Below are 27,438 nucleotides of genomic sequence, written 5' to 3' on the forward strand. Positions count from 1 at the left end.
ATATTAACTTTTTTCTCCTTGTCACAAACTTTAAAAAAGACAATAGCTTTTCCAGAATGAAAGAGAAAGAAGAGAGAGAGAGATACTGTTGCCTGTTGTTTCCTAAATTATCAGCTGTTGGTAGATGAGTAGCACTCCTGACGTCACACCTAATAATACACTCTGACAACAGACACACTACTGATGGTTGGGGTTCAGTCCAGGACTATATATAAAAGCTCTGAGACACAGAAACACAAACACACCCACACCCACAACCAGATCCTTCGCAGTGGAAACAGCATCGAGGAAAATGTCCCAGGTATGTTCATCTAATACAGCCACTTTAATCTGATCAGGAATCTAAAGGTTTGATGTTTACATTACCAATGCAGTACTTTTTTTTCTTTTTAACCCATGTTCAGCCAAATGAAGTGAAAAGGAAGAAGAGGCCACCGATGAAAGAGGAGGATCTGAAAGGAGCTCGTAGTAAACTGGGACTGAAGGGCGAGGCTAAGAGTAAGACCTATGAGGTCATGGCTGAGTGTGGTGAGTAACGCTGCTCTCATGCTCATTTAGCTTCAAAAATGCAGGAATGTTGTAAATTTTGGAAAAAGAACATTCCAGGTCCATGGAAATGAACAATGTTTAAAAACAGGCAAGAATTGTGTTTAGAATATATAATATAGAAAGGATCTATCTGTTAAAGCTCTAGGCTTCTGGACAGGGAGCGTTTGGACTGAGGGTGTAAGAAAAAATTGATTTGGTGATATATCACAATATTTCACCGTGTGATTATCGTATCGATCCAAGAAATGTGAAAATAGATTTTTTTAAGTCATGTTTTTTAATGGAAAACCCATGTAATTCTATGTGTCTATGTGGTTCACTAGGTGTCAGTGAACCACATCAGACCTTGTTAAACTAAACTTCCTCACTCCTCAATGCAGTTCAGCTTGGAAGTTGATTGCACTTAATCTTCATAAAACATACTGAAGACTGAGAAAACATTAATCATTATGTAAATGACGAATTAATTCAGATGTAGATGCCTCAGTCCTTTCAAATTCACAAAAAAATGTTAAACGCCAAAGTATTTGCAGGGGCTACCAATTTTCCTTTGCCTTCACCACACGACTGCAGTTTTTTTTAAAATTTTTTTTATTGCAGACTAATCGTAGACAGATGCATAGAAGTGTTTTTACTTAATTCTCACTGTGATTTCTAATGTTACCCCCAAAAACTCTGACAAAGCGACTAATTTCCTGTTTTTTTATGGACTGAAAGTTGTGGCAAAACAAAGGCAGATGTTGATTTGAAGCGTCTTCTGGTGACGTTCTCTCGTCTGACTGCCATTGGCTATGCATCTTCTTTTTCTGGGCCTGTGTGGGTGTGTGCAAAGGCCACTCTCGTCTGTTTGCCTATCAACAGTGAGAGGTTGCCAACACATCACTGACAAACTAGAATAGAAAAGATCCTGGAATCACGATAAGAATGAAGGAAAAACACTTCTGTGCATCCACATCCCACAATGCAGTGGCCACGTTTACATGGGAGCTTTGATTCCCCTTTAATTAAGAATACAAGTTAAATCCTCTTAAAACTAACCTTGTAAACACTTAATTCTGAATGCAAATGTAATTCCAAATTAAACTTAAATCCAAATCAGGTGGCTGGTTTGTTCTGACTTTATATCCAAATTACACTATTCCTCTGTCTTGTAAATGCTTCTTTCCACTTTAAATTAATTCCGGTCGTTCTGCGTATGCGCAGCCAGTTGCGATGACGCACTGGTGATGACATAATCCAAGATGGCCGCGCGGACTCGAGCCGAGACTATTTATTTAATAAGAGCCATAGAAGACATGTATATAATGAAAACTGTGGATGGACGGAAGCATAAACATGCTGACATTCACACGGACACATGAACTTATTATACACACACACACACACACACACACAGACATTGGCAAATGGAACAAGCTTCATCGGATGGGTGATACTCAAACCTGGAGGCAGAGTAAATGTGGCCCTACTGCATGCCCAGGCTGTGATATGAGTTAGAGCTACTAGCTTTATCAGGGATCAAATATTTATTCCTGGTTATTGTTTTCCGGTGTTTTACTGGGCTTTATTTACCAGTGATTAGTTCCTATCTCCTTCTCCTGCTCAGTTGACCAAAGTGAAACAGTGTGTTATTGTCCAGCTGCTGCTTCAAAACTACAATCGAAATAAAAGTGAAAACACTTCTCCTGTGGTCTTCAATGTTGTAGCCGAAAAGAAAAGGTTTGTTGTGCGTTTTTTACCGATAGATGTGATACGTCACATTTGTCCCCTGTCCAATCAGAACCCTTCCCAACCCCCAGACCTAAAGCGGAAATTGAATAAAGCCAAATAAACCTGTTGTCCATGTAAACCTCCATTCGGAGTAACTATTTCCATGTAAACACGAAGCAGAACACATTAATTATGAATCATTTAATTAGGAATAATTAATTCTGAATTAAAAAAACATCATGTAAACGTGGCCAATGTGTGAAACTTTCCCTACATTGTAAACCAATGGAGAGTTTACGATGGAGAGCAAAATAAAGATTTGAGTGACAATTTCACATTAAAAGATATAAGCAATGTATCTTATTAAAATCCTATTGTCAAGATTCATGTGCTTTATTCGATTATGACTAACTTCCTCTCTGTGTCTCTGTGTGTCCAGAGCGAATGGGCAAAGTGGCTCCGTCTGTCTTCAGCAGTGTGAGGACTGGTGGGGAGACGGTTCTGGACACGCCGAGCAAAGCTGCTGGAGCTAGTGTGTTCAGCAAGTAGTCACCCCACAGAGAAAAAACAGGGTCAAAGCAGTTAGACAACTGGCTGGCTGTACTTCAAAAACTGATAAATGTAGGATATATTTGTGTGATAAATGAAGTATATTATGTGTGAGTCTTAGTTTGGGATATTGTTGCTCTCTATGTTGTAATTTTTTAAAGTTTCTTTGTAAATAAAGGTTTCCTTCCTGAGTCATCGTGTATGGTCTTTTTATTTTATTTGAGGAAAAAAAATAGTCAGATTCTGTTTATTTTTGTTCACTTTAGCCCTTGTTGTTCTCTTTTTGTTCTATGAGTCTTTGTTTATTCTATCTAGGCTGCATCATAATATTCTCTCCTATCTCCTTTCCTATCCACTGTTCCTTCACCCCCGGAAGTGTTTAGGTGGTGGCCATGATGAAGAGCGTTCAAGTTCTCTTTAAACTCAGAAAAAGACACTAAATTCTTCCTTTTTTACCTCATCTAGCCGAGGACACACTGATGCATCCTTTACCTAAGGAGACAAGATAATGCTGACCCACAATTCCTTACGGCGACAACATTTAAAGGGAAACGCACACCTGAGCGCTTACGGAAACTCACAATGACCGACAAGTAACGGAGATCATGTAAGTTGCCAATGCAATAATATGCCTTGAACAACTTTAAATTAATAATCTAAAACCCATATGTTATTATACAGTATGTAAGAAATATCAGATTATAACTGACATAAAACAGACACTCTGTGGTTCAAGTAAAAATGGATCAGAGATATTTTAAACCACATTAGAGACCCACTGCACCTCTGTCCAACGCTGCTCATTTCAGCAGAACCCTCTACCTCCACCACTGGTTCCAGTCCACCTGTAGGGCTCATGATATAGCCTTCATATATACTCTCTTTTTAAATCTGACGGACTTCACTCAAACAAAGACTATCACCAAACTACATCATCAATACACCCGACCCCCATTCTTCCTCGATGGTTTCACCCCACCCAACTGTGTCCCCCAACAGCCCCCCCCCAAAATCCACAGGTCTGCTCCTCCATCTCCCTAACTGTCTTTGTGATAAACACCTCTCCCCATTGGCCTCATCACCCATCCTCACATTCACTTTCAGTAGAAACTCTTGTCACAGATAAGTATCGTGCTCATACATTCTACATCCATCTGCATACGACACTGTTTGATACAGTTTAAGGTTTTTCACCGTTCTTATTTCACTAAGGCCAAGCTTGCTAGAATATACGGTACCTCTGATGATACGTGCCTAAGATGCAAACAGTCGCCCGCCACCATCAGCCATATGTGTTGGTCCTGTGTGGCATTGGGTAGGTTGGGGGGTTCCTATAGTTTATTTTTTATGCTTTTTCACATGTGTGTGGCTGAAAGATTGATCCCAACCCGATTACTGCAGTGTTCGATGTTGTCCCAAATGGACATGGTTTGACCTCATACCAGGACAATGCCCATGCCCTTTCATCTCTCTTGGCCCACAGACTCATTTTAACAAAGTTTAACAAAAACCTCCTTCCTTTATTCAGTGGGTACAAGAGGTGATGATGTGTTTGCAAATCAAACATCAAAGGTAAAGCTTACGTGGGTCAATAAATAAATATCATAGAACATGTTTGCCCTTCATTGCATATGTTGAAGGTTTGCCATTTACTTGAGTGGAATGCATAATGCATAATTCAGTTGTTGAGGAGGTGGGGTGTGCAGCCTATTGTATTGTATTATAATTGTATTTGTGTTTTTCTCTTTTTGTTGTTTTTGTATCTGCGTGTTTAATTTTACGAATATTTTTGCACAAGTAGATTCTCGATATGTTTGTTTGTATAAAACTGAAAAAATCTTTAAATAAGTATTAGAAAAAAATAAAAAAAGATCTTCTCGTCACAAGAAGAAAAAAATCCAAAAAACACAAAATCCCTACTAAATCTGTAAATTTTTCTAATTTGTTAACTATCCCGTCAGCCACTGCTTCACCCTGCAAACTCTAAATCTTCACACCATAACATGAAACTGGCCTTGCTGAATACTCGTTCTCTCAACAATAAAAACCTATTTCTCCATGACTTCATAACCAACACCAACCTGGATTTCCTATGTCTCACAGAGACCTGGCAAAAACCCCTAGACTATTTCTCAGTAAACCAAACCACACCTACAGGATACACATATATTGTCAAACCCCACCCTGATGGACGAGGTGGCGGCGTTGTGACTGTTTACAGGAAGGAGATCAAAACTACCACCATTCCAATCTCTGTATATGACTCATTTGAACACATTGCTTTCAAACTCTCTGGTCCCACTCCCCTAGTTACTGCTGTACTCTATCACCCCCCAAACCAAACTCTTCTTTTTTCAGTGATTTTCTTGACCTTTTGACCCAACTCTGCTCCATTTCAACTTCTGTTCTGCTCCTTGGTGATTTTAACTTTCACATTAGTGACACTCAATGTAAAACTGCCAAATAATTCCTGGATCTACTTAACTGCCTCAACTTCACACAGCACGTCAACTTCCCCAGTCACAGCCATGGTCACATTCTGGACTTGGTTTGCTCCACACATCTCACAATCCATCATCTGCCAAGTCTCAACCTCAATATCTCTGACCATCTGGTTATTTACATGAACATTCTAATCCCTCTTTCCACTCCAAAACTAAGACAAAAGATCTTCAGGAACATAAAATCAGTTGACCCCTCAGCTTTATCAGCCTCCATAACCGGCAAAATCTCTTCCTCCCCTCCCCCCGATTTGAAAATCATTCTGAACTCAACAACTACTATAACAACTCACTCCCCTACTGTTTAGATCAACTGGCCCCCATCAAAACTAAAACCCTCTCATTCAAACACTCTTCACCCTGGTACACTCCCGGACTCCCTAAAATGAAATCCCGCCAGCTTGAAACACCATAAAAAAACCGGTTTAACAGTTCACTTCCAATTATATTCTTACTACCTAAAACAATACATGGAAGCTCTCAACACAGCCCGGTCCACCTACTACTCACACCTAATCCAATCATAGAGAATCTATGGGCCAATAAAGCACACTGACACCATGGTCATTGAACCAGCTTTTGGTACCTTTGGCAGTGTGGGCAGGTGCCAAGTCCTACTGGAAAATAAAATCAGCATCTTCATAAAACTTGTCAGCAGAAGGAAGCATGAAGTGCTCTAAAATTTCCTTGTACATGGCTGTTGACTGTGGGCTTCTGAAAACACTGTGGACCAACACCAGCAGACGACATGGCAGCTCAAATCATCACAGATTGCAGAAACTTCACATTGGACTCTGAGCCTCTCCACTCTTCCTCCAGACTCTGACCTTGATTTCCAAATTATATGAAAAATTTACTTTCAGCTGAAAAAAAGGACTTTGGACCAGTGAGCTACAGTCCAGTTCTTTTCCTCCACAGACCAGGTAAAACGCTTCTGGAGTTGACTCTTGTTCAGGAACACTTCCTTCTGCTAACAAGCTTTATGGAGATGCTGATTTCATTTTCCAGCAGGACTTGGCACCTGCCCACACTGCCAAAGGTACCAAAAGCTGGTTCAATGACCATGGTGTTAATGTGCTTGATTGGCCAGCAAACTCGCCTGACCTGAGCCCCATAGAGAATCTATGGGGTATTGTCAAGAGGAAGGTGAGAGACACCAGACCCAACAATGCAGATGACCTGAAGGCCACTATCAAAGCAACCTGGGCTTCCATTACACCTGAGCAGTGCCACAGGTTGATCGCCTCAATGCCACGAGGCATTGATGCAGTAATTCATGCAAAAGGAGTAGGAGGAGGTAACACTTGAAGTTTTATACATAAGGCTGACATTACGCTGTCATTAGCATGAATAAGGTGTCATTAAGTGTTGTTCGCTAAATTATGACACCTTTGGAGCTATGTTGGCATTTTTTGGGTTAGGTGGAGGGATTTAGTGTAAGGTAGGATTAGGGTAATGAACAACAACTCAACAAATGTTTACTTTTTGATGAATGTAATCCTTGGTTGCTCTGCTGATATAAGTGATTCAAAGTTGATGTTTGAGGATTTTGCAAAGGTTTGTTTATCTCTGGACTCTAAAATATTCACATGGAGCTTTGTAATCAAAAGTTTGCTTCATCTGAGCTCTGCACTGTTGGTTAAAGTAAAACACACATGCACTTTGTCCCTCCCTCTGGACAAGCTGTTTTTACTCTGCAGTGAATTCAGCCAGTGTTCATTCTAAGGTTTGGTCATGTCTGGACTGCTAGGCGTTGGAAGGCTGCTGCTGCTGGGCTGTGCCTGCCTCTGGCTGCCCAGCTTCACTTCAGGAGATGTGGACATCATCTCCAGGAGCAAAGAGCCACAGGTGATGATGTCACACACTGACCCTTTGGTATTTATAGTGTAACAATGTATATTATGCATTCACTGGTGTTATTGTAGATTCATTTTTATTTTGATAGTTTTTGTTTACATGTGAGATTTTGATGATTCTTGCATGTGGATTTTTTTTTCTCACCCTTATTCTGATCCAGAGGTGGCAAAAATACTAGTCTATAGTAATCAAGTAAAAGTATAGATACTTGAATAACAAATTACTCTTATAGGGTTTTAAAACTAGCAAATTCCATATCTTTCATTTTTTAAAGAGCTTGTTGAGAACACTGGTACATGGAAACAAGTTAAGTCTGTTACCTTTGAACACCTGGAGAATTGAGCACTCATAATAAATGAATGTGTCAAGAAAAAAAACAAGTTAATGCTCAATTAAACCCAGAGAAGTTCAACATTTTTAAGAACTTGTAGAAAACTGGTAGTTGAAAATAAATAATGTGAATATTTTTTTTTTATTATTTAAAAAAAAAAAAAAAAATGCAAATGCTTAGTAAAACAGCTTTGAGTTTAAAATTTTAAAAACATTAAAAATGTTAACCATAAAACTAAGGGACCTGCCTAAGCTCAAACTACCAAATTTTTGCGTGTTTTTACGTTGTTGCGTCATCTTCCTTTTTTTTTTTTTTTTTTTTTTTTCACCTTGTCTGCACATGCTGTTGAAGGTTAACACTACAAGAAGTGCAATCTTTTAACAGCAATGCATATTTTATTATTGCAATTAAATAAATGAATTTATTTCATTGCATAAATGTGACCATCACCAGCCCTCCCTAGGGAAGGGTAAATACTTTATTAAAGGGAGGATGTAAAAAAGAGAGGGCAGTGTTACACCAGGGTGAGGGGGGTGGGGGGGGGAGTTAACAGGGAGGAGGGATACAAGATAGGAAAACGAATGGGTGGGGAATAGTCAAAAAGTTTCAAGTGATGCAATGTGAAATTGTGGTTGTGTATATTGTGCTTATTGTTGTGTTATCAAGCCAGTCTGGTGACCAGTGTGCGGCTTAGGAATAATGGTGGTGGCTGTGAGCAGAGGAGGAAGTGAGTGGAAGTTACATAAAACAGGTATTTGGGAACAACGTGTCTATGGTTGAGCCCAGTATGAGTGTTATCCCACAGCCCGAGGCCAGTGCGTCCATGACAAATGTAATTCCATGAACCGCTACTGCAAAACCCATGAGCCGCCCCCGGGACCGAAGAAGCAGTCGGGCCAGCAAAAAGAGCGGGAAATCTAGGGGCCCCCGGCGACCACCCCACGTCAAGCAGCCCCCCGAACGCCCCCAAGATCCCAAGCCGAGAGGCAGCCATTGCCCCCCCATACACACCCGAGAAGGCCCCAAGGAGCCAAGGACCCAGCGCACCACGCCACCGATCCCAACCCCCAACCCCCAACCCCCAGGCCCCCCAGCTCCCCACCCCCCACCACCATCCACACCCCCGTGCCCAGCCCCCCTAGGGGAGGGCCCAGAGAACTCCCCGCCCGAGACCCCAGCGGAGGAGCCGAAGCCCACGCCCAGCAGACGACCAGAGCCACACCGAACGGGCAGCCGGCGGGCACCCGCCGGCGAGCCCAGAGCCAGCAGGGACCCGACCCCAGGCCAGGAGGACCCGGAATGGATGCAGCACCAGGAGCAGCCCGCCCAGGGCGGACGACCACACCCCAAGCCGCATAAGGCACCAGGGGGCCGCTGGGAGTCCCCCCGCCGGCCCCCAGGCACCCCAACTCAGCCCCCCTGGGCGCCCCAGATCGCCCTTTGCTGATGCCGCCTGTGCCACGAGCTTCAGTTCTTTAAAGCCAGGGCCCCCTCCAGAGGCCAAGCCAGACCGCCCCGCCGGGATGTGGCCCCCTGTTGCGTCATCTTCCAAGGTCTTAAAAGTAACAAGCTCATTTTTGAAATGTAAGGCAAGGCAAGGCAAATTTATTTGTATAGCACATTTCATTCACAAGGGAACTCAATGTGCTTTACATGATAAAACATTCAATTGTTTAAAATCAATAAGAACATTTAAAATCATCAGTAAAATCAATTAAAATCATCAGTAAAATCAATTAAAATCATCAACAAACATTACATCAACAACATGACCAAAAATTTTCATTTGTAACTGTACCATTGATTGAAAAACTTCGACTGATCTTCACATCTCTTTAGTTGAGCCTTAGACGATGGGTTGTTAAACGTGGCTTATTAAGTCCTATGGTCCTAAAGTGGAACTAAATATGGTCGTTCATACTTTGACATCTACTCATCTGGACCTCTCTAACCGTTTGCTTGTTTCAACAGAAAAAAGAGGTTAACAAATGTTAAGTTTCGTGTGTTTTATAATGCAATAGAACATTTGGGTTCCACCCAATGTGTTAGGACTTTCACCAGCAAACACACCCACACACTCAGGTCATAAGGTCTGACATTGTTGGTACTGCCTGTCCTTTCAGATGCTTTCTTACTAACCCTGAAACATGCTGTGCTCTCTCCTTTGAGATGATTCTGAAGATGAATGTTTTTGTTTGTTTTATTTAGTTTTAAAGGGGCAGTATTATTAAAATGTCACTTTACAATGGTTTTGTTGTAGTGAGATACATTCCTTTAGCCTCATGCCAAAGTTGAAAAAGCTATTCCACATTTTGTAAAAAGTCAGCTCCAAACGGGCGAGTTGGATTTTTCTCGTGTTATGACATCACAACACGGAAACTCCTCCTCCTGACAATCCTGGCTCCTCCTACCCTATACGAATGTGAGCTCCTCCCACTTAAACTAACTAACAGGTAAAACTAACATAGAGAAGGCAGGTTGATATTATAGTTAATATCTTTACGTTCAGTATATAGATAAACCGAAGCGCGCTCACAACAGTTTCACTTTTAATAGCTGTTATACCACCTGATTGCCTTTATGGGGCGACACAGCGGTAGGACAAAACATTGGACTATTGTCTTAAATGGACTATGTCTGTGGTCATAATAGGTAAGGATGACAAGAAAGCAGCGTAGCAGCTCATGTATGCTTTTGAAACAGCTGACTCAGCTGATAGTTAAGAGTTTACTTTCCTCCGGCACAGTGCGATCGGTGACAGTCAGTTAATCAGATTAATTTTTAGTAGCCTTTATACCGCCTTGTATCGCTTTTATGGGATGATCTGGCTTGTTTGTGACCCAATGCGACGCAGTGGTTGAACAAAACAAAGGACTATCATCTTAAATGGACTATTTCTGTGAGGTGAGGAGAAGGAAGACTACGCCCACTCATGCATATGAATGAAGGCCCAAAAACAGCTTGTTTTTAGGAGCACTGAAAATGACTTTTCAGATGCTAAAACTCCAGAAAATAGGCGAGTTTGGGAAAATAAACCTCAAATACTATGTTGTTGGGGTTCTTTGAACAGTTGAAGATGGGTGAAAAATAGCGTAATACTGGACCTTTAACTTAATTTAGCCTTTCAAACCCAATGTGTTAGTCAAATAAACCATGTCCCTGTTCAATAAACAAATGAATATATTATAAACAAAAGAACTACTATACTCTGGTACAGGGGTCACCAACACGGTGCCCGCGGGCACCAGGGAGCCCACATGGACTACGTGAGGTGCCCCCAGGCCTGTTCTGGAGTTCTCTTCACCAATGAGCTCCGACTAAAATCTGATTTACTTGCCAGGCTTCAAACCTACACAGATAAATACAGATGACAGCTCTGGTCAGTCCCTTAGTAGAATTACACACTGCTGCACTGTAATAATCAACCATCTTTAAATGTTAGTTTTCACTGAAACATTGTAACAAATGTTTTTAGGTGTCACAGATTTGGTATATTTGGTTGTGATAAGATGTTTTTTGTTTTCTTTTAACTGCAAAGTGTAAAATATTACATAATGGTTAATTGTACAAACATGTTACATGTTTTACGATTATGTAAAGTTATGTAAAGCTAGTAAAATAGGAACATGATGATTTCTTGTGAAACCTAATGAAAATTAAACAATTGCATAAATTAGGAGAAATAAAGTGTTGCCTGTTGAAACTTAAAGTTAAATGTGAAAATGTAGTATTTAATAAGTGCTTTTTAAACTGGTTGCTCTTTGTAGTATTCACTGGCTTTGAAGAAGCACACAGTTTCAGAAACGTAGGTGACCCCTGCTCTAGTGTGTGGCCAAATGTTGGTTTTATGTTAATGCCAAGCCACAGAGAATCCATCCACATGCCTGAGTGACTTGTGTAAAACAACAGTAAAGGGGGCAGCATCCTAAGCAGGGAAGCCCAGACTTGACTCTCCCTGGCCACTTTGTTTAAATTTGAGGGGGTTCAGAGGTATTACCAGGCCAGCCCATGTAGTCCCAGGTGACAGGTGAAATAAATGAAATATACAATAAGTCATGATCAAACTAAACAACGTGGGACAGAACGTCTATTGTTTATTCATTATAGGGTTAGACCATGTGTGTGTGTCTATCTGTTCTCACTGGTTTCCTGTGTGACACTGGGTTTCAGGTGGAGGTGCACAGTGTGACGGTGGACTGCACCGTCACCTCGCGCTTTGTTCACACCGTCATGACCTCCATGGCTTTAAACAAAGCCAACGTCTCCCAGGAAATCTTCTTCGAAGTTGAGCTGCCAAAATCAGCTTTCATCACAAACTTCAGCATGTCAGTCTCAGTCTGTGGCGTGTCCCATCTTCACCGTGTGTATTAATAATTTTTTATCTGAACTCTTTCTCTCTATGTCTTCACCTCACAGGGAAATTGAAAACCAAATGTACGTTGGAGAGGTAAAGGAGAAGGAGAAAGCTAAGAAGCAGTATGAGAAGGCGGTTTCCACTGGACAGACAGCTGGCTTAGTCAAGTGAGTCAGTTAGCACGATGCTACACAATGCAGCAGCATGTTATTCTATCCAATTTGTTCCAAACACGTGTTCTCAAAGGGCTTCTGGGAGAAAGATGGAGAAGTTCTCTGTGTCAGTGAACATTGCAGCTGAGAGTAATGTGACTTTCATCCTGACCTATGAGGAGCTCCTTCAGAGGAAGTTGGGCATGTACGAGATCATTACACGAGTTAAACCCAAATCACCGGTCCAAGAGTTCAAGGTGAGTCTGTGAGTGTGTGAATTCTGCTGCATGGTGTGTAAATAGCAACATAACAGAGGCAAAGTATTACAAGTTAATGCAGGGATTTCAAAATTCCCTCAATTCCATTTTGGAGTTTAACGTTCTCTAGCTAAATGGCACAATAACAACTAGGGATGTAACGATTCACTCAACTCCCGATACGATTTGATTCACGATACGATTCTCTCATTATTTATTTTACAAAATGGGACTGTAGACAAATGACTGAAAAATATTCGTTTATTTGTTTTGGGGAAAATACTGTACTATTTTTCTTTTATTTTTCATTGTCAAAAGAATCCATTGATAAACTATTCAAAACAATGCCATTTAACTAAAAATAAATCTTGAATGAAATAAATAAAGGAATAATACAAATGAAGAAGAAGCCTATTAATTAAAATTCTGGTTCTATAGTAAACAATGCAAAACTACATAATAGTTATTTTTCTTTTTAAAAGTGCAACTGAAAATGTATTTTGTGCCTTAACAATTGGAAATACAGTCATTGCACTGTATTTCCGTCAGATATTCTTTCGGTGCTAAAAGGACAAGGAATCATTTATGAACATGTTTAAGAGTAGAAGGCGGCCAGAAAGAAAATAGTAGCAGATTCCGCCCGCCGCCAACACTTCTGGACAAGAGAAGGATAAATATATAGCGCTCTCTGCTGTTTAAAAAAAAGTACTGCGATTCAATTTTCAGAGTATCGATGTGAACCGTGATAACTATGAATCGATTTTTAACTGCCTTATGATTAATCATTACATCCCTAATAAAAACTGGTAATGGAAACACTGGAATTTCGAGAAGAAAAAAAACAATCAAATATTGCTAAAAAGTTTACGCTTTTATGAGGAGGAATTTCAGACGTGTCGATGTTGAAATGTGTCAAAAAAGCACCTTGGAAACACTTTTCCCGCAAATACACGTTCCAGAACGTGACGTACATGGTCACGTGACCACTTCTCTTCGAGAAAACATGGCGCGGTACGTGTAAACAGAAGAGGAGACCCATACATTTCTTAGCATTAAACTTAAAAATTATTACTGCCACATTAGACGTGAAACATCAAAGGAATATTCAGTGTTATAAGGAGGTTCTGAGCGTCCGTCTTCCAGCAACGAAGTCTCGCGGGATGAGATTTCACAGGAGTTACGAGGCTCCTCTTCAAAACAACGTTCAATGGAAACGTGTTCAAAGCGCAATTATACTTTGTCAACATTTAGAAACATCGCTTTTATTTTGAAAAAATCTTTAATGGAAACCCAGCTTCTGTTTCGTTTCCGTTTCGTCTTCTTTCTCTATTTAGATGACTTTGCTGGTTATTAAACTTCCCAAAATCATACCAAACATGGTAAATAGGGTTAATAGAGTCAACTAATGTTACTCATTTTGAATCTATATACAAAAAAACTTAATTATTTTTGTAACTGTACCATTGATTGAAAAACTTAGACTGATCTTCACATCTCTTTAGTTGAGCCTTAGACGATGGGTTGTTAAGCGTGGCTTATTAAGTCCTATGGTCCTAAAGTGGAACTAAATATGGTCGTTCATACTTTGACATCTACCCATCTGGACCTTTGTAACGTTTGCTTGTTTCAACAAAAAAAGAGGTTAACAAATGTTAAGTTTAGTGTGTTTTATAATGCAATAGAACACTTGGGTTCCACCCAATGTGTTAGGACTTTCACCAGCAAACACACCCACACACTCAGGTCATAAGGTCTGACAGTGGCCACGGTTACATGATGTTTTTTTTTTATTCGGAATTAAAGTGTTGAGTTTAGTGTGTTTTATAATGCAATAGAACATTTGGGTTCCACCCAATGTGTTAGGACTTTCACCAGCAAACACACCCACACACTCAGGTCATAAGGTCTGACATTGTTGACACTGCCTGTCCTTTCAGACACTTTCTTACTAACTCTGAAACACGCTGTGCTCTCTCCTTTGAGATGCTTCCGAAGATATATATATTTCTTGTTTTAATTAGCTTTAAAGGGGCAGTATTATTAAAATTTCACTTTATAATGGTTTTGTTATAGTGAGATACATTCCTTTAGCCTCATTCAGAGGGCCAAAGTTGAAAAAGTTCTGTTTCCTCCCTCCCTTGTTGTTCCACATTTTGTAAAAAGTCAGCTCCAAATGGGCGAGTTAGATTTTTCTCCTGTTGTGACATCATAACACGAAAACTCCTCCTCCTGACAATCCTGGCTCCTCCTACCCAATAAGAATGTGAGCTCCTCCCTCTCAAACTACCTCACAGGTAAAACAAACATAGAGAAGGCAGATAATATAATTAATGTCTTTACGTTCAGTATATAAATAATCCAGTATATAGATGAACCGAAGAACGCTCACAACAGTTTCACTTTTAATAGCCGTTATATCGCCTTATATCATCTTTATGGGGCGACACAGCAGTAGGACAAAACAATGGACTATTGTCTTAAATGGACTATGTCTTTGGTCATAACTTAAGCGGTGAAGAGGAGAAGGAAGCAGCATAGCAAATCATGTGAGTTTTGGAAACAGCTGACTCAGCTGATAGTTGAGATGTTAGGACCTGATTTTAAAGAAAGAAACAAACACCCAACCAAAAAAACATTGGGTCGACAGCTTTTTCTGTTTGAGAATTATAGAAAATCTGCATTTTCCATCTGTTTTCTGTGATCATCAGTTTTTTTTTTTTTTAATTTTCAGGTGTGCTGCTGAAGCATGTTCCAGTAATGAAATTAAAATGTGTTCAAGTGTTTAGCACTGGCACGCGCACAAAAGTACTCAGTGTTGGGAACGTTACTTTAAAAAAGTAATTAGTTATAGTTACTCACTACTTGTTCCAAAAAGTAACTGCGTTAGTAACTAAATTACTCCATAATAAAAGTAACTCATTACTAAGGAAAGTAACTATTAAAAAAAAAAAAAAAAAAGTTGCTCTATGTCAAATAACTCACATTTTTTAGATGCGTGTGTCGTTATGAGGTGCTTCATTAAATTTGAGTTGCTTACAACAGATGTGGACAAAGTCTTCACTCCTGGATATAATGAACACTTCACATGTACGTTCTTAACTTTGACCACAATTAATTTAAAATAGTGTTTGTATCGCCACCTTAAAAATGACAACTTTTCATCAGACTGCTCCACGCTCACCATCTCTGCTGATTCATCAAATCTGTAGTGTGTGTGTGCGCTGCGTGTGCTGGCACGTCGCCTTAGCCAATCATAATCCTCACCTTGTTTTTAACCCGCCTCCTCTTGCTGGCACATGTGTAAAAACACTAGCTCTGATTGGCTACCATGAAACATGACGCCGCCTTAGCCAATCATAATCGCTCACCTTATTTTTAACCCACCTCCTCACTACAGAAGAAGCCAGGGATGCTTCAGTTTATTTAATCAATGCATGTAACGCACCGCATTTAACGTTCAGTAACGATAAAGGCGTTGTAACGGCGTAAAAAGTAATTAGTTAGATTACCCCTTTACTGAAAAACAAGCGCAGTTACCTAACGCCGTTATTTTAAACGCCGTTATTCCAAACGCCGTTATTCCAAACACTGAAAGTACTGGAATATAAAAGTTATTTAAAAAAAACAGACCGTCACTGTCTTTGCCGTACAATTTTGCTCGGTTTTTCTTACTCTCTCCCTGATCTGGCCCCTCTCCAAACTACAGCGCCACCTCTGGCAACACCCATTATTACTCTCCTCACAATTCACCAACACAAGCAACTTACTCGGGTAGTGACCTAGTGGTTAAGGATGCTGGTCTTGTAATCAGAAGGTTGCCAGATCAAACCTCACCTGGGCCATCACTGTGGGATGTTGAGCAACATCCCTTACCCCAAACTGCTCCCCAGCTGCTGCAAAATGGCTGCCGACTGCTCACCAGGGATGGGTTAAATTGAAGAGGACATGTGTAACAACATATAAAGGCAAAAAGCCCAATTTAATTATTTCACCTGACACAGGTGCAGTTTTACTCACACATACAGTATCCTACTCACTCCTGATTACATTAATTTAAAAACACTGAGACAAGACTCTAATGAATAAACAAAGTGTTTACTGGAAACAGATGATTTGCTTCCACATTTGGTCAGTGTGTGAGTTGAATTCCGTCTTTTTTTTTTTATGTTATTATTGGAATATTTGTTCTTGAGTCTCTATCCACAAACTAACTCAAATAAATGTAGTGAATAAATGTAGTTAATGTAAGAATCACAGTCTTTTTTTTTTTTGCTCTAAAACAGATCACAGCGAACATCTATGAGCCTCAGGGCCTTTCATTTGTTGATACTCGTGCAACATTCTTGAGCAACGAGCTGCTCCCCCTGGTGCAGAAAACGGTAACAGAAAACAAGGTAAGAAAGCATCAGGTTTACATTTTTTAGACTGAGAGCTACATAAACAAGCTTCCACTATAACTTTTATTCATCAGCTAAAAAGACCGAAAACTCAAACATTGTCTACTACATTTGCATTAACTAAGCGACTGGATTCAAAATGAGCTGGTCACTGAAAATCTTCACAGACACCAAAAAATAAAGAATGATAATAATAATAATAATAATTTTTATTATTATTATTTAACAACCCTTAAATCCAGTTTCACACATTCTGTACATTATTATTTTGTGTGTAATGTTTCCTTCAGGCACACATCTCTTTCTCACCTACATTGGAGCAGCAGAGGAAGTGTGCAGGTTGTGATGGGACGCTCATTGATGGAGACTTCGTCATCACCTATGATGTAAAAAGGGAACAGGGCCTCGGGAACATTCAGGTCAGTGTCATTAACGCTGAAATCACATGAGATTACGTCTCAAGAATGTCTGTTTGCAACAACTTAAACCCATTTTACAGGAAAAATGACATGTAAATGTCCAAAAACATGCCAGTGAGGGTTTAGTCTATATCATATAGCACTTTTCAATGCCCAAAATACCAAGCAGCCATGATTATGTCGCGAAAGATTTTGTATTATAGGTGACATTTCCCATATTTGTTCGTTTAGCACACTTGCTATAAATCAAGTTACGGCAATTTTGTCCATAACTTTAATAAAAACTAAATTTGTTTTGCTCTGCAATGTTGGTGGATAAAAAGGAAGATGACTCTGTATAAAAAAAAATATAATTTATTTACAAAATGTGTAGAGACAAGTTGTTGCATCTCATTGAAAGTCAAATATTCTCTTGCTTGAGAGAAATAAAAGAAAACAGAGTTCTCATCAGAATGTACCCACATGGTGTTGTTCCCGAGGAATTGTTCCCATTCCAGGAAGAAACCTCCAAGCTACAGCATCCTGAGAACACAGAAAAACTCACTCCATGTACAACATGATAATAACTGATCCAGCATGAGTATTGAATATGTTAAGCATTGATATGTACGAGAATATATGATATACAATATTGATTTTGCCCTAACACAAGTTACCTGCTTTCCAAAAGAAAAACAGTTCATAAATGTGTGATATGATCCCAAATCATGCATGTGAGATGTTCCCATCATGTGTCATGCATGAATGTGATTTTAAAGAAAGAAACAGACACCCAACCAAAAAAAACCCAAAACAAAAACACCTGTTCAGATTGCTTTTTCTGTTTGAGGCCCACTTGCCTTTATGAGCAAACCTTTTTTCAGGTGTGTTGCTGGAAATTATAATTTTTTAAGTGTGTAGCACTATCACACACATAAAATAATATAAAAGTTTATTTCACAAAAACAGACGGTCACTGTCTACTGTTTAGCATGGTTTTTCTTACTCTCTCCCTGATCTGGCCCCTCTCCAAACTACAGCGTCACCTCTGGCAACACCCATGACTCATTTACAGCAGTTATTTCAGCTCATTCTCACAGCTACGTGTCCCCTCTCTCACACTTAGTGCTTTATTTTGCATTAGGCACTAATTAAAAATAGCACAAAGGCTACCAAAATTGGTTTATTTGTACCATTTAGCTTCAAGATGTTGAAAAGGTTTAACAAACAAGACATAAATGACTGTTGTGGTACATCTGAATAAGATTAAACTTTTCCTTTGTTCAGGTTCACAATGGATACTTTGTGCACTTCTTTGCACCTCCTGCTCTGCCCAGAGTCCCAGTAAATGTGGTGTTTGTGTTCGACAGAAGTGGATCAATGTCGGGGCAGAAAATGCGTCAGGTGAGGATTGTCTTTGTGATCTTTGTCTTAGAGCGAGGCTCACATAGGGAAACTAGCGTTATCCAGAAGATCATTTTGAAAAACAAAATTGGAAGAAAGAGGAGATGTTTTAGAGGTTGCACAAGCTGTTCAAAGCTTTCTGGAAATTGACTAATTACATATACATTATGCACTCATAATATTAAAGGAAGATTCTACCAAAGCGTTGTGATGCCCTTAATCAAGCAGGTCATGAAGGGAAGCAGATCAGTGATTTTTTTACCACCAGCACGATGCATTTTTTGGATCTGCCACAAACGTTTTTTAAGAGTTCCTCCAGCAGATGTCAACAAAAACACAGTGATTCCTGGACTTTCTAAATAACATTTTCATGCAAGTTTCAGCTTGTTTTTGCAGAACTAAAACACAAACTATTCCAGTATGCCTTTTTTATTTGGTTCTTTATGGCAGTGGTTCCCAATTCAGGGGTCCCGACCCTCTGGGGGGTCACAAGCCGCTGAGTGGGGGTTGAGAGATGATTTCAAGAATGCTCCTCGGGGTGATAAATGGTTGTGTCACTGTTATTTTGGGGGTCGTGGGCTAAAACGTTTGGGAACCCCTGCTCTGTGGTATAGTATGGACTATGCAGCAATTTTCATCTCTCATGCAACCTCTAAATATTAATTAATTTGAATAAAATTTGGACCCACATAATTTGGCTGGATTTTGTACCAAATGCAGGGTTATAATGTAGATAATCTAAAAAAAAAATGTTTTGGACCATCCTAAGACACACGCTACTGATTGATGTTTTACAGACAGTGGATGCTTTGCTGAAGATTCTAAAAGACCTCAAAGAAGAAGATCACTTTGCCCTCATCGCGTTTGACCACAGGATTATTCCATGGAGATACTCCCTCACTAAAGCATCAAAGGAAAATGTGTCTGCTGCAATGGACCATGTCAGAGGAATAAGTTCATATGGAAGTTAGTTGGAAATTTTAATGTTAATTGTTTTCGTTTTTCCTTAATTATAATTCATATATAATATATATATTGCATATTCATTTGAATATACATTGTTAAACAGGAGGAGGAAAAAAAAAAAACTTAAGGGATATCTACAGTAATAAAACATTGTTCTTGCTTCAATTGTGGCCAAGAGTCTCCCAATGAGTTTTTTCCTTGCATTATTCATAACCTTTAGTTTGTCTTTTATTCCAGCTTCCTGATTGCCTAAATGAGTAGTTTAATTAATTGAATATTTAGAGAAGAAAACACATTTGCCTGAGCAGCACAGAAATGATGCATCCTGATGAGTGTTTTTGCTTTTAGGTACTAATATCAATGACGCAGTATTGACAGGTGTGAGGATGCTGAGGAAGGGCAGATCAGAGAAACAACTCCCAGAGAGGAGCATTGACATGATCATTTTACTGACTGATGGAATGCCAAATGATGGTAAGCAAACATTAATCAAACTCACTATAGGAGCCAAATGAATGTGGCTATATTTTTACTGATATGTGTGCATACAGTATGTGTTATGTTCTGTGCAAACACTAGGGGCACTGTAATGCACCTGTGCTGGAGCTTGAATTTTGATTGTTATACCAGGGGCTGGTGCCGGGTTTGGACACTGTGCGGTAAAAGAACGGTCAGTTGATGTGTTTTGATTAGCGGGGGAAAGACGCACAAAATGAACGCTGACTCGTGGAGCTGTGTGCTGTCACATCAAGAGCAGGTCTCTGAGTTGTGTCTGTTACAGCAGTGTTAAAAAAAAGAATTAAATATATAGAACGTTTTGAGATTCGCTCCAACCACAATGTGTGTAACATAGGCAATAATGCAAAAATGATTAGTGACATCATTGATAATGTTGACGACAAAAAATTGCATCAACGCATCGTTTAATGTTGTAAATTCATGATAAAATCAGGCCGGCGGATGCTTTCTGCTTCATTTCTACCGATCGCGGTGTTTGCTCATCCCCTGTTTCAGCCGCTTGCTTTCTCGGTGCATCGCGACAAACAACAGACTATTGAGTCTACGGAATACCCGTGGTGTCGTCCATGTTGTAAACAAAGCTCTGAGCTGCTACAGAAAGCAGCAGGGTCAAATGTCATCACGCTGCTGTGGTCCTTTAAAACTTTTTTACTTGATTTTGTTTCGTGAACCTTTGAATTTTTATTTCGCCATTTTTTTTATTTATTTCCTAGACACTGTGTTTTTTGGCATTTACAACATTTGTATATTATGTAAATTATATTAAAGGTAGGGTAGGCTATTTTCAAAAGCTAGCATGATTTTGAATGTAGCTTCCCGCACACGCACAGCTGCTGCAGAAGCAGACCTCAGCTCAGTGAAGTCACCCTAAAAATTGTTGCGATATTGGGTTATAACTAAACCCTAACCCTAAGACACTACGTACGTGTACTTCAGTAACCGTACCAATAGCACCGGGGTTGTCTGTACGGCAACCGTACAAATAGACACTTTCTTTATTGTATGACTTTCTAACAGTCTTTTTGGTTCATCTATTGAGTGAAACTATTTATTTTACTTGCATTTCAAGGTGAATCACATCCCGAAAAAATCCAGAGCAATGTGCGTTCAGAAATTGGGGGAGACATGTCTCTGTTCTGTCTGGGATTTGGGAATGATGTGGAATATTCCTTCCTGGATGTGATGAGCAAAGAGAACAAAGGGCTGGCCCGTAGAATCTATGAGGCTTCAGATGCAGCGCTTCAGCTGCAGGTGAGGTTTCAGTTGTTGTTGTGGTTGTTGATACTTTACATTTTGTTCCAGTGCTTATTTTTAAATCTATTATTCCAGGGTTTCTATGAAGAAGTGTCGAGTCCTCTTCTTTTGGAGGTGGACCTGCGCTATCCTGACAATGCTGTTGACTTTCTGACCACCAAGAATTTTAACCAGCTGTTCAACGGCTCAGAGATTGTGGTGGCCGGTCGGCTGAATGACCGTGACTTGGATAACTTCATGGTGGAAGTGTTTGGTCAGGGGGTGAGACAATTAAAACAACAGAAACTGACATTCACAGGAGGCTGCAGGAAGCTTGAAGCAAGCATTTCCCTTTTCTTTGTAGGTTGAAGACTTTAATGAGAAGGGCCAGGCCGCTCCTGTGGACTTGAATGTCATGTATCCAAATGAAGGGTACATTTTTGGAGACTTTACTGAGCGTCTGTGGGCCTACCTCACCATCCAGCAACTATTGGAGAAGAGGTTAGTTTCACCTGTTAGACATGATTCCCATTTTAACCATTATGCCCCATTATCAAGTTTGCCATCTTCATCCACATTTCCACAATAAGGATTCAATGTCAATCACCACACACACAAGGAATGTAATGGAAACACAAAAGCAGATCAATATCTATCTGATTTCTATACCTGCTTATTATAGGTAGGTTCATGGTGGGCCTAACCCCATCCCAGTTAATTCAGATTAGATAAACCCTGGACAGGGCTAACACAAATATATACATTTGTTTACTGCTTTGTACCAATCATACATGTTTTTAAACTGTGAGAAAACCTTTGCCTGCTCAAAGAGGACATGCAGACTTTGCAAAGAAAAGTCTGTGGCTGAAGAGACTTTTTTTAGCCACGAGGCAGCAAAGCTAACATTAGCTGCTTTCAGCTTCTTTAGCATTGCTGTATTTCATAAGCTATGAGCAGCATTGTTTATTAAAGGTGGGATGATATATTCTGTAACATTGTATCGCAATATTGAAATTGATATTTGCTCTTCAACTGCAGGAGCCATACAGTATGTAGCCCGTCTAACTTACTATTTAGAAAGGTGCCCTGAGTTCTTTATCCTTATCAATTTTGGTCAAAATTACTCAGATTAACTCATTAATAGTATTCATTTTGGGGTAAGAATCAAACCTTACCCCAATCTCCCCCCCACATTTTCCATTTTATTTTTGTCAAATTCAATGTTTTCCACATTAATTTTTTAAATTTCAGTTTTTTTAGGTTTTTTTTTTTTTTTTTTTTTTTTTTTAGAAATATCAGAAATTTCAGAATATAATAATTTTTAACTCCAGGGAGGAAACAAAAAAACAAAAATGTATGTCAAAAATAAAAATGGTAATTTAAAATAATGAATAAGTTACAATTAAAAGGTAGATAAAAATTGTAATGACATGGATTATTGTGGATGCTTCTTTTTGATTATTTATTTGTCATATAATTAATGTCACCCAATTTCCCATCAGGGATCAATGGTTTACTGAATCTGAACAGGTTCAAGTTTTGAAAACTTAATATAAATTAACATAATTGAACTTATCCTGATGACATTATTGCAGACCACAATGATTACACAAAAATAAATGGAGGTAAGCAAGCATCAGTTATTTCACCGCAAGGAGCCAGAATATTTTACAGTTACCATGAACCTACGGTGTTGCAGACTCGGTGGTCTCGTCCTCAACAACAAAAGCTGGTCACATTTTCATGCAGCGCCTCAACGCTTCACAAGAAACAGGCAGAGTTTTACAGACACATTCAAGTTAAGCAGGAACTGGTGGCTCCGTATTTTGGAGTGAGCTATTAGTTGCATAGTTGGTTTGGGGGAAATCCTCACATAACTCTGAAAACCGGAACTTTCCCGGGTAAATCGGGTCGTCTGGTCACCCTTCCCTCATAGTCAATGTCCAAAGGTCTGAATTGTTGCCGGAAATTGTAGACACATTATTATTCTTGAAAAATAATGTGCTCTTATCTTAAATCTGGGCTGTGTAGACTGTTCTAATTTGATGTTTTAAAAAACACTGACGCAAAATTTATGCACAAATGGGTAGTAATTTTGTGAAGAATGTCATGATTATTACATGCTTTAGTTTTAATTTTAGAACAGAGTGGCGTTTTTGCAATTGGTATGATTGATGTTATTAATAGATTTTTAATTTTTAATTTCTATGGAGTTGAAAAGGTCATACCCATAGTAGATATGTAAGTATGCCCACAGTCAACATAAAAAAAATGCATGATTATATTTCTTCCATGGTCATTATTTCAGTTCTTTTTTCCCTTTCCAAAAATATAATATCTTATTTGTGAGTGCAGTATCATATATCATGACCTCTGTCTCTTGTCCCACTCTTATTGTTTACGTTTCCTTACAGTAAGAGTGGCTCCTCAGATGAGAAAACCAATGCAACAGCCAAAGCTCTGGAGATGTCTCTGCAGTACAGCTTTGTCACCCCTCTCACCTCCATGGTGGTCACCAAACCTGAAACTGAGGACGGAACTGACAGTCCACTGATTGCCGACAAGCTGACTGAAGGTACGAGTGATATGACATGCATGTATTATGAGATAATAGCAATTAGTGCACCTTACTTGTATCAGTCCTCTCTGTAATGTTCATAAAAACAATCTTTTAAACCAATGAGACTTTGTTCTGTTTCACAGAGCAAAGACAAGCGGCAGAAAAAATGGGTATGTTGTTTGTCATATTAGCTCAAATAATTCATATTAGAGTTTGGCCTTTAATTTTTTCTTTCTTTACAGCATACAGATATCCCGGCATTTCCGCAACCACAAATTATTATCATGCATCGTCACCAATATTGGGTGAGTACTTTTCCATTTCCCTTCGGTCCCTCACATTCCTTTCCCATAAAACCCTTTTCCTTTTGTGGATTTGTTGACACTGACAGACCAAAGTCCCAAGAGCCTTTAGTTTAAAGGCTTCTCATCCACCACAGTACACAGATCCAACAGACAATCATGGTTTCCCACTTAAGAAGCACTGAATGTCACTGTTTGTTTCAACATTTAAGGAGAAGGCATTTAAACTTCTCTAAAACATGACCTAATTATTTACTGTAGTTATATTGATATTGAATGTTGTTGTCATTACATTTGGCTTCGTCCGCAGTGGATGGAGATCCTCATTTCCTGATAGAGCTCTCTGACAGAGACGATGCTCTGTGTTTCAACATCAATGACAAACCAGGAACCATTTTCAATCTGGTCAAGGATCCTGAATCAGGTCGGTACACTGTCATCTATGCAAAGAAGGAGCCAGAAATTAGTGATGCTACTGTTCCTCCTCAGGTATTTTGGTCAATGGTCAAGTTGTTGGAGACAAAAAGATTCCTCCTGACGGGAAAATCAATACCTACTTTTGGCGTTTTGGAATCCTTCACCAAACTTTGGGGGTCAGAATTGAGGTCACCACGGAAGACATTTTAGTGTTTCAGGACAACGAGGGGGTCAAACTGCTGTGGTCTGATTCTGCCGCTCTTAAGGGACTCAAGTAAGCAATCACCTGAATTCATCTGATAGTTCTAACAGAAAACATTTTTTTCGTTCCACCGGAATTTGATCCTTGATCCGACAAAAGGCGGAAAACACTGTCAAAGTAAACTTAATGTTCCTCCTCATCTTCTCTCTTTTACAGTATGGATCTGTCTCTTGAGAAGGACCGTAGTCTGACAGTAACTCTGAAGGATTCAGTGAAGTTTGTGGTCTTGCTTCATAAGGTGTGGAAGGAACACCCTTACCACAGGGACTACCTGGGTTTCTACACCCTGGAAACACACCTCCTGTCCCCCTCGGTCCACGGCCTGTTAGGTGTGTGAGAGAAATCACAAACAGAAAGAAGAAAAATTACTTCTATGTCTACTGGACTCCACATCCCACAATGCAATGGGCAAAACTTGCGAAAATATCAACAAATGGATAGTTTACAGTAGAAATCAAAACAAACTTTCAAGCAACAAATTATAGATACATATTCATTAGATTGGTATGCAAACTTTTCTTAGATTTGGCTTGTGGTTTGTCAGGTTATCGTTCATTAAACCGTATAAAGGGTTCCATGGTAAAAAAGCTAATATTTATAGGGATGCCAAAAAAGGAGTAACATGGAGATGCATTTTTTTTATTTATTTTTTTTAAGTCAGAACCTTTTAATCATATTGGAAAATCTTCTCTACAGGTCAGTTCTATCATGGAGTTAAATTTGAGGTGTCCGATTTGCGTCCAGGCGAAGTCCCAGAGAAACCAGACGCTACTATGTTTGTGAAAGGACTGGAGCTTAACGTGACCAGGTACTGTGCACTCAATCTTTCACATGAGCTTTGGTGGTGATGGTGTTGAAGTTAAGAAACCGTTTACAGGACAACGTTTCGCTTTGTTTTCACATGGCAACATTTTCAAAACAATTGTTGTTCACATAAGACAGCGAGAGACACCAACAATGTGGTAGTACATGCCAGGCTAATAAGACGTACACTGTGCAATTTTTGGCCCATTTTGAGCCGATTTTCGACTCGTGCGACTATTTTGTGAGATTGTGCGTCTCTCTGCTAGATCGTGTGTCGTGCATTGTGTAGTATACATGGGGTCACGAGAAGTGATCGGGAGCTGGTCGTGAGGTGTTAATCGTAAGTCGCTCCTTATGAGCTCCTCGTGAGGGTATTGCTCAGTTGAAGCAGTGCCACGGACCGGCTTACCGTAAACGCTCACACTGCGCATGCGCGAACACTGTAGGACCGCTGTAAAATTGACTGACTGTACTGCCCACGCCTGTCCAACCAGATCCTGGTCCATCACATCGCAGTCTTTTATTTTTTAAAGCTCTTTTTGCTGAGATTTACGAGTGTCTCTCCACTTCCGGGTTTTTCTTCTTCGTCTGTTTTAATGGCGACGCTTCAGTGTTCTTCTTCTTCTTCTAATTTGTACATTGCATTCCCAGAAACAAGACCCCGACGTGTTGTGTTTGGACGTACAGTGTGAGCAATCAGATCGTGTCAGAGTGTCGGTCCGTACAGTGTGAGAACATGAATCATGAGCTGCGCACATTCGGGCTCTGTGTCTGAGTCTCACAGTTTGAGCTGGAGCTGAGTACAACGATTGAAAAAATCTAATCTAAGCTGTTAACATGGTCAGTCATGGTCCAAGTGATGGTGAAGTAAATCAACACATTGTTGGAGATGTACAGTTAAATTCCAAAGAGTGAGGCACACAAAGTGTTCCTGACTCCAAGGCACTGCAGCAGCGCATGCCAGTGACACAGAAAGTGTTGGTTCCCTGTTTACAGGAGAAGGAAGTGTTTTCAAAAACTTCCACTCCGGAGCCCGTTATTTAAAAGTTCTGTTTTCAAGCACCAAAACGGCGTTGCCCTGTAAACGGAGAGCCAAAACACAACAAAACTTTTGCGTTTTTACTTGAAAACGTTGTGTAAACGTGGCCTTAGATGTGTTCTGTAAGTTGACGTTTGTGACTTTAATCTGCAGAGGATGGCAGAGAGACTTCAGGAACGAGATGACGAATGGAATCAAAGTTCCCTGCTGGTTCATTCACAACAATGGAACAGGCCTCATTGATGGAGATATGAAGGACTACGTCATGACGAGCCTTTTTTCAGCTGTGTAAAGTCCCATATGTCTTGTTCCCAATTCGGAGGGGAAAATATCCGAATACGTACACAATTACACATATGTTTAGACATGTCTCTAGTGCCCAGTGTTAGGACTCTGCTATAATTTCTATTGCAGCAGTAGGTTTTTCTATTTGGTTTAGATCTCAATGGGACAAGTATTCTAATGGTTTTAGCTCCTAATGGTTCCTAATGGTTAATTCTAATGGTTTCTAATGGTGTCCAATTCCCATTAGACCATTAGAAACCTATTGGTTCCTTTTAATGGTTTTCTACTGGATTTTTCAGCAGGGTAATGTGTCGATGACTTGTTGAAATGAGTTTTCAAAATGCTCAAATGAAGCTACTGTTAATCCAACATACTGTACCAAAGGAAGAATTGGGTTTAGATTCCTGACAGTTTAATCACGTCTACCTGATGGCTGTATTTTCCCATGACAGTGAAAAAGAATGTCTCAGCAATAACATCTACTGAATCACATGAATAAAAACTAGTTTGAATATTCCATTGTTAGCATTCTCAGAAATATTAAGAACTGTATGAAATGTATGGATTCTAACTCTGTTGATGCACAGTGTTT

At 39.7% G+C, this 27,438-nt stretch overlaps 2 protein-coding genes across 2 annotated transcripts in view; both read left to right on the forward strand.

Moving 5' to 3' along the window:
- Window positions 1–169: 169 nt before the first annotated feature.
- mustn1b (musculoskeletal, embryonic nuclear protein 1b) lies at window positions 170–3,000 on the forward strand. Its single transcript, XM_028446471.1, has 3 exons — window positions 170–301; window positions 405–528; window positions 2,699–3,000. Exons 1-3 carry the CDS (start codon window positions 293–295, stop codon window positions 2,806–2,808), a joined length of 243 nt encoding a protein of 80 aa, XP_028302272.1. The 5' UTR covers window positions 170–292; the 3' UTR covers window positions 2,809–3,000.
- A 4,043-nt stretch (window positions 3,001–7,043) lies between these two features.
- The window catches only part of LOC114463157 (inter-alpha-trypsin inhibitor heavy chain H3-like), a 31,953-nt gene continuing 11,558 nt past the window's right edge, over window positions 7,044–27,438 (forward strand). Inside the window, exons 1-20 of the mRNA XM_028446459.1 lie at window positions 7,044–7,157; window positions 11,668–11,822; window positions 11,914–12,018; window positions 12,098–12,260; window positions 16,544–16,654; window positions 16,948–17,076; window positions 18,343–18,459; window positions 19,257–19,425; window positions 19,774–19,899; window positions 21,014–21,195; window positions 21,274–21,459; window positions 21,542–21,678; window positions 23,592–23,752; window positions 23,881–23,907; window positions 23,980–24,042; window positions 24,350–24,463; window positions 24,529–24,730; window positions 24,875–25,047; window positions 25,415–25,526; window positions 26,715–26,854. Of these exons, the coding sequence (XP_028302260.1) occupies window positions 7,044–7,157; window positions 11,668–11,822; window positions 11,914–12,018; window positions 12,098–12,260; window positions 16,544–16,654; window positions 16,948–17,076; window positions 18,343–18,459; window positions 19,257–19,425; window positions 19,774–19,899; window positions 21,014–21,195; window positions 21,274–21,459; window positions 21,542–21,678; window positions 23,592–23,752; window positions 23,881–23,907; window positions 23,980–24,042; window positions 24,350–24,463; window positions 24,529–24,730; window positions 24,875–25,047; window positions 25,415–25,526; window positions 26,715–26,853 (2,685 nt within the window). The 3' untranslated portion in view covers window position 26,854. The remainder of the gene's footprint in view (window positions 7,158–11,667; window positions 11,823–11,913; window positions 12,019–12,097; window positions 12,261–16,543; window positions 16,655–16,947; window positions 17,077–18,342; window positions 18,460–19,256; window positions 19,426–19,773; window positions 19,900–21,013; window positions 21,196–21,273; window positions 21,460–21,541; window positions 21,679–23,591; window positions 23,753–23,880; window positions 23,908–23,979; window positions 24,043–24,349; window positions 24,464–24,528; window positions 24,731–24,874; window positions 25,048–25,414; window positions 25,527–26,714; window positions 26,855–27,438) is intronic.

This window comes from Gouania willdenowi, chromosome 5 (assembly GCF_900634775.1).
Source record: "Gouania willdenowi chromosome 5, fGouWil2.1, whole genome shotgun sequence".
Classification (NCBI taxonomy): Eukaryota; Metazoa; Chordata; class Actinopteri; order Blenniiformes; family Gobiesocidae; genus Gouania; species Gouania willdenowi.

Coding starts and splice junctions, on each gene's coding strand:
- mustn1b (XM_028446471.1), top strand. Junction 529..2,698: donor TGAGGTCATGGCTGAGTGTG/GTGAGTAACGCT, acceptor CTGTGTGTCCAG/AGCGAATGGGCAAAGTGGCT.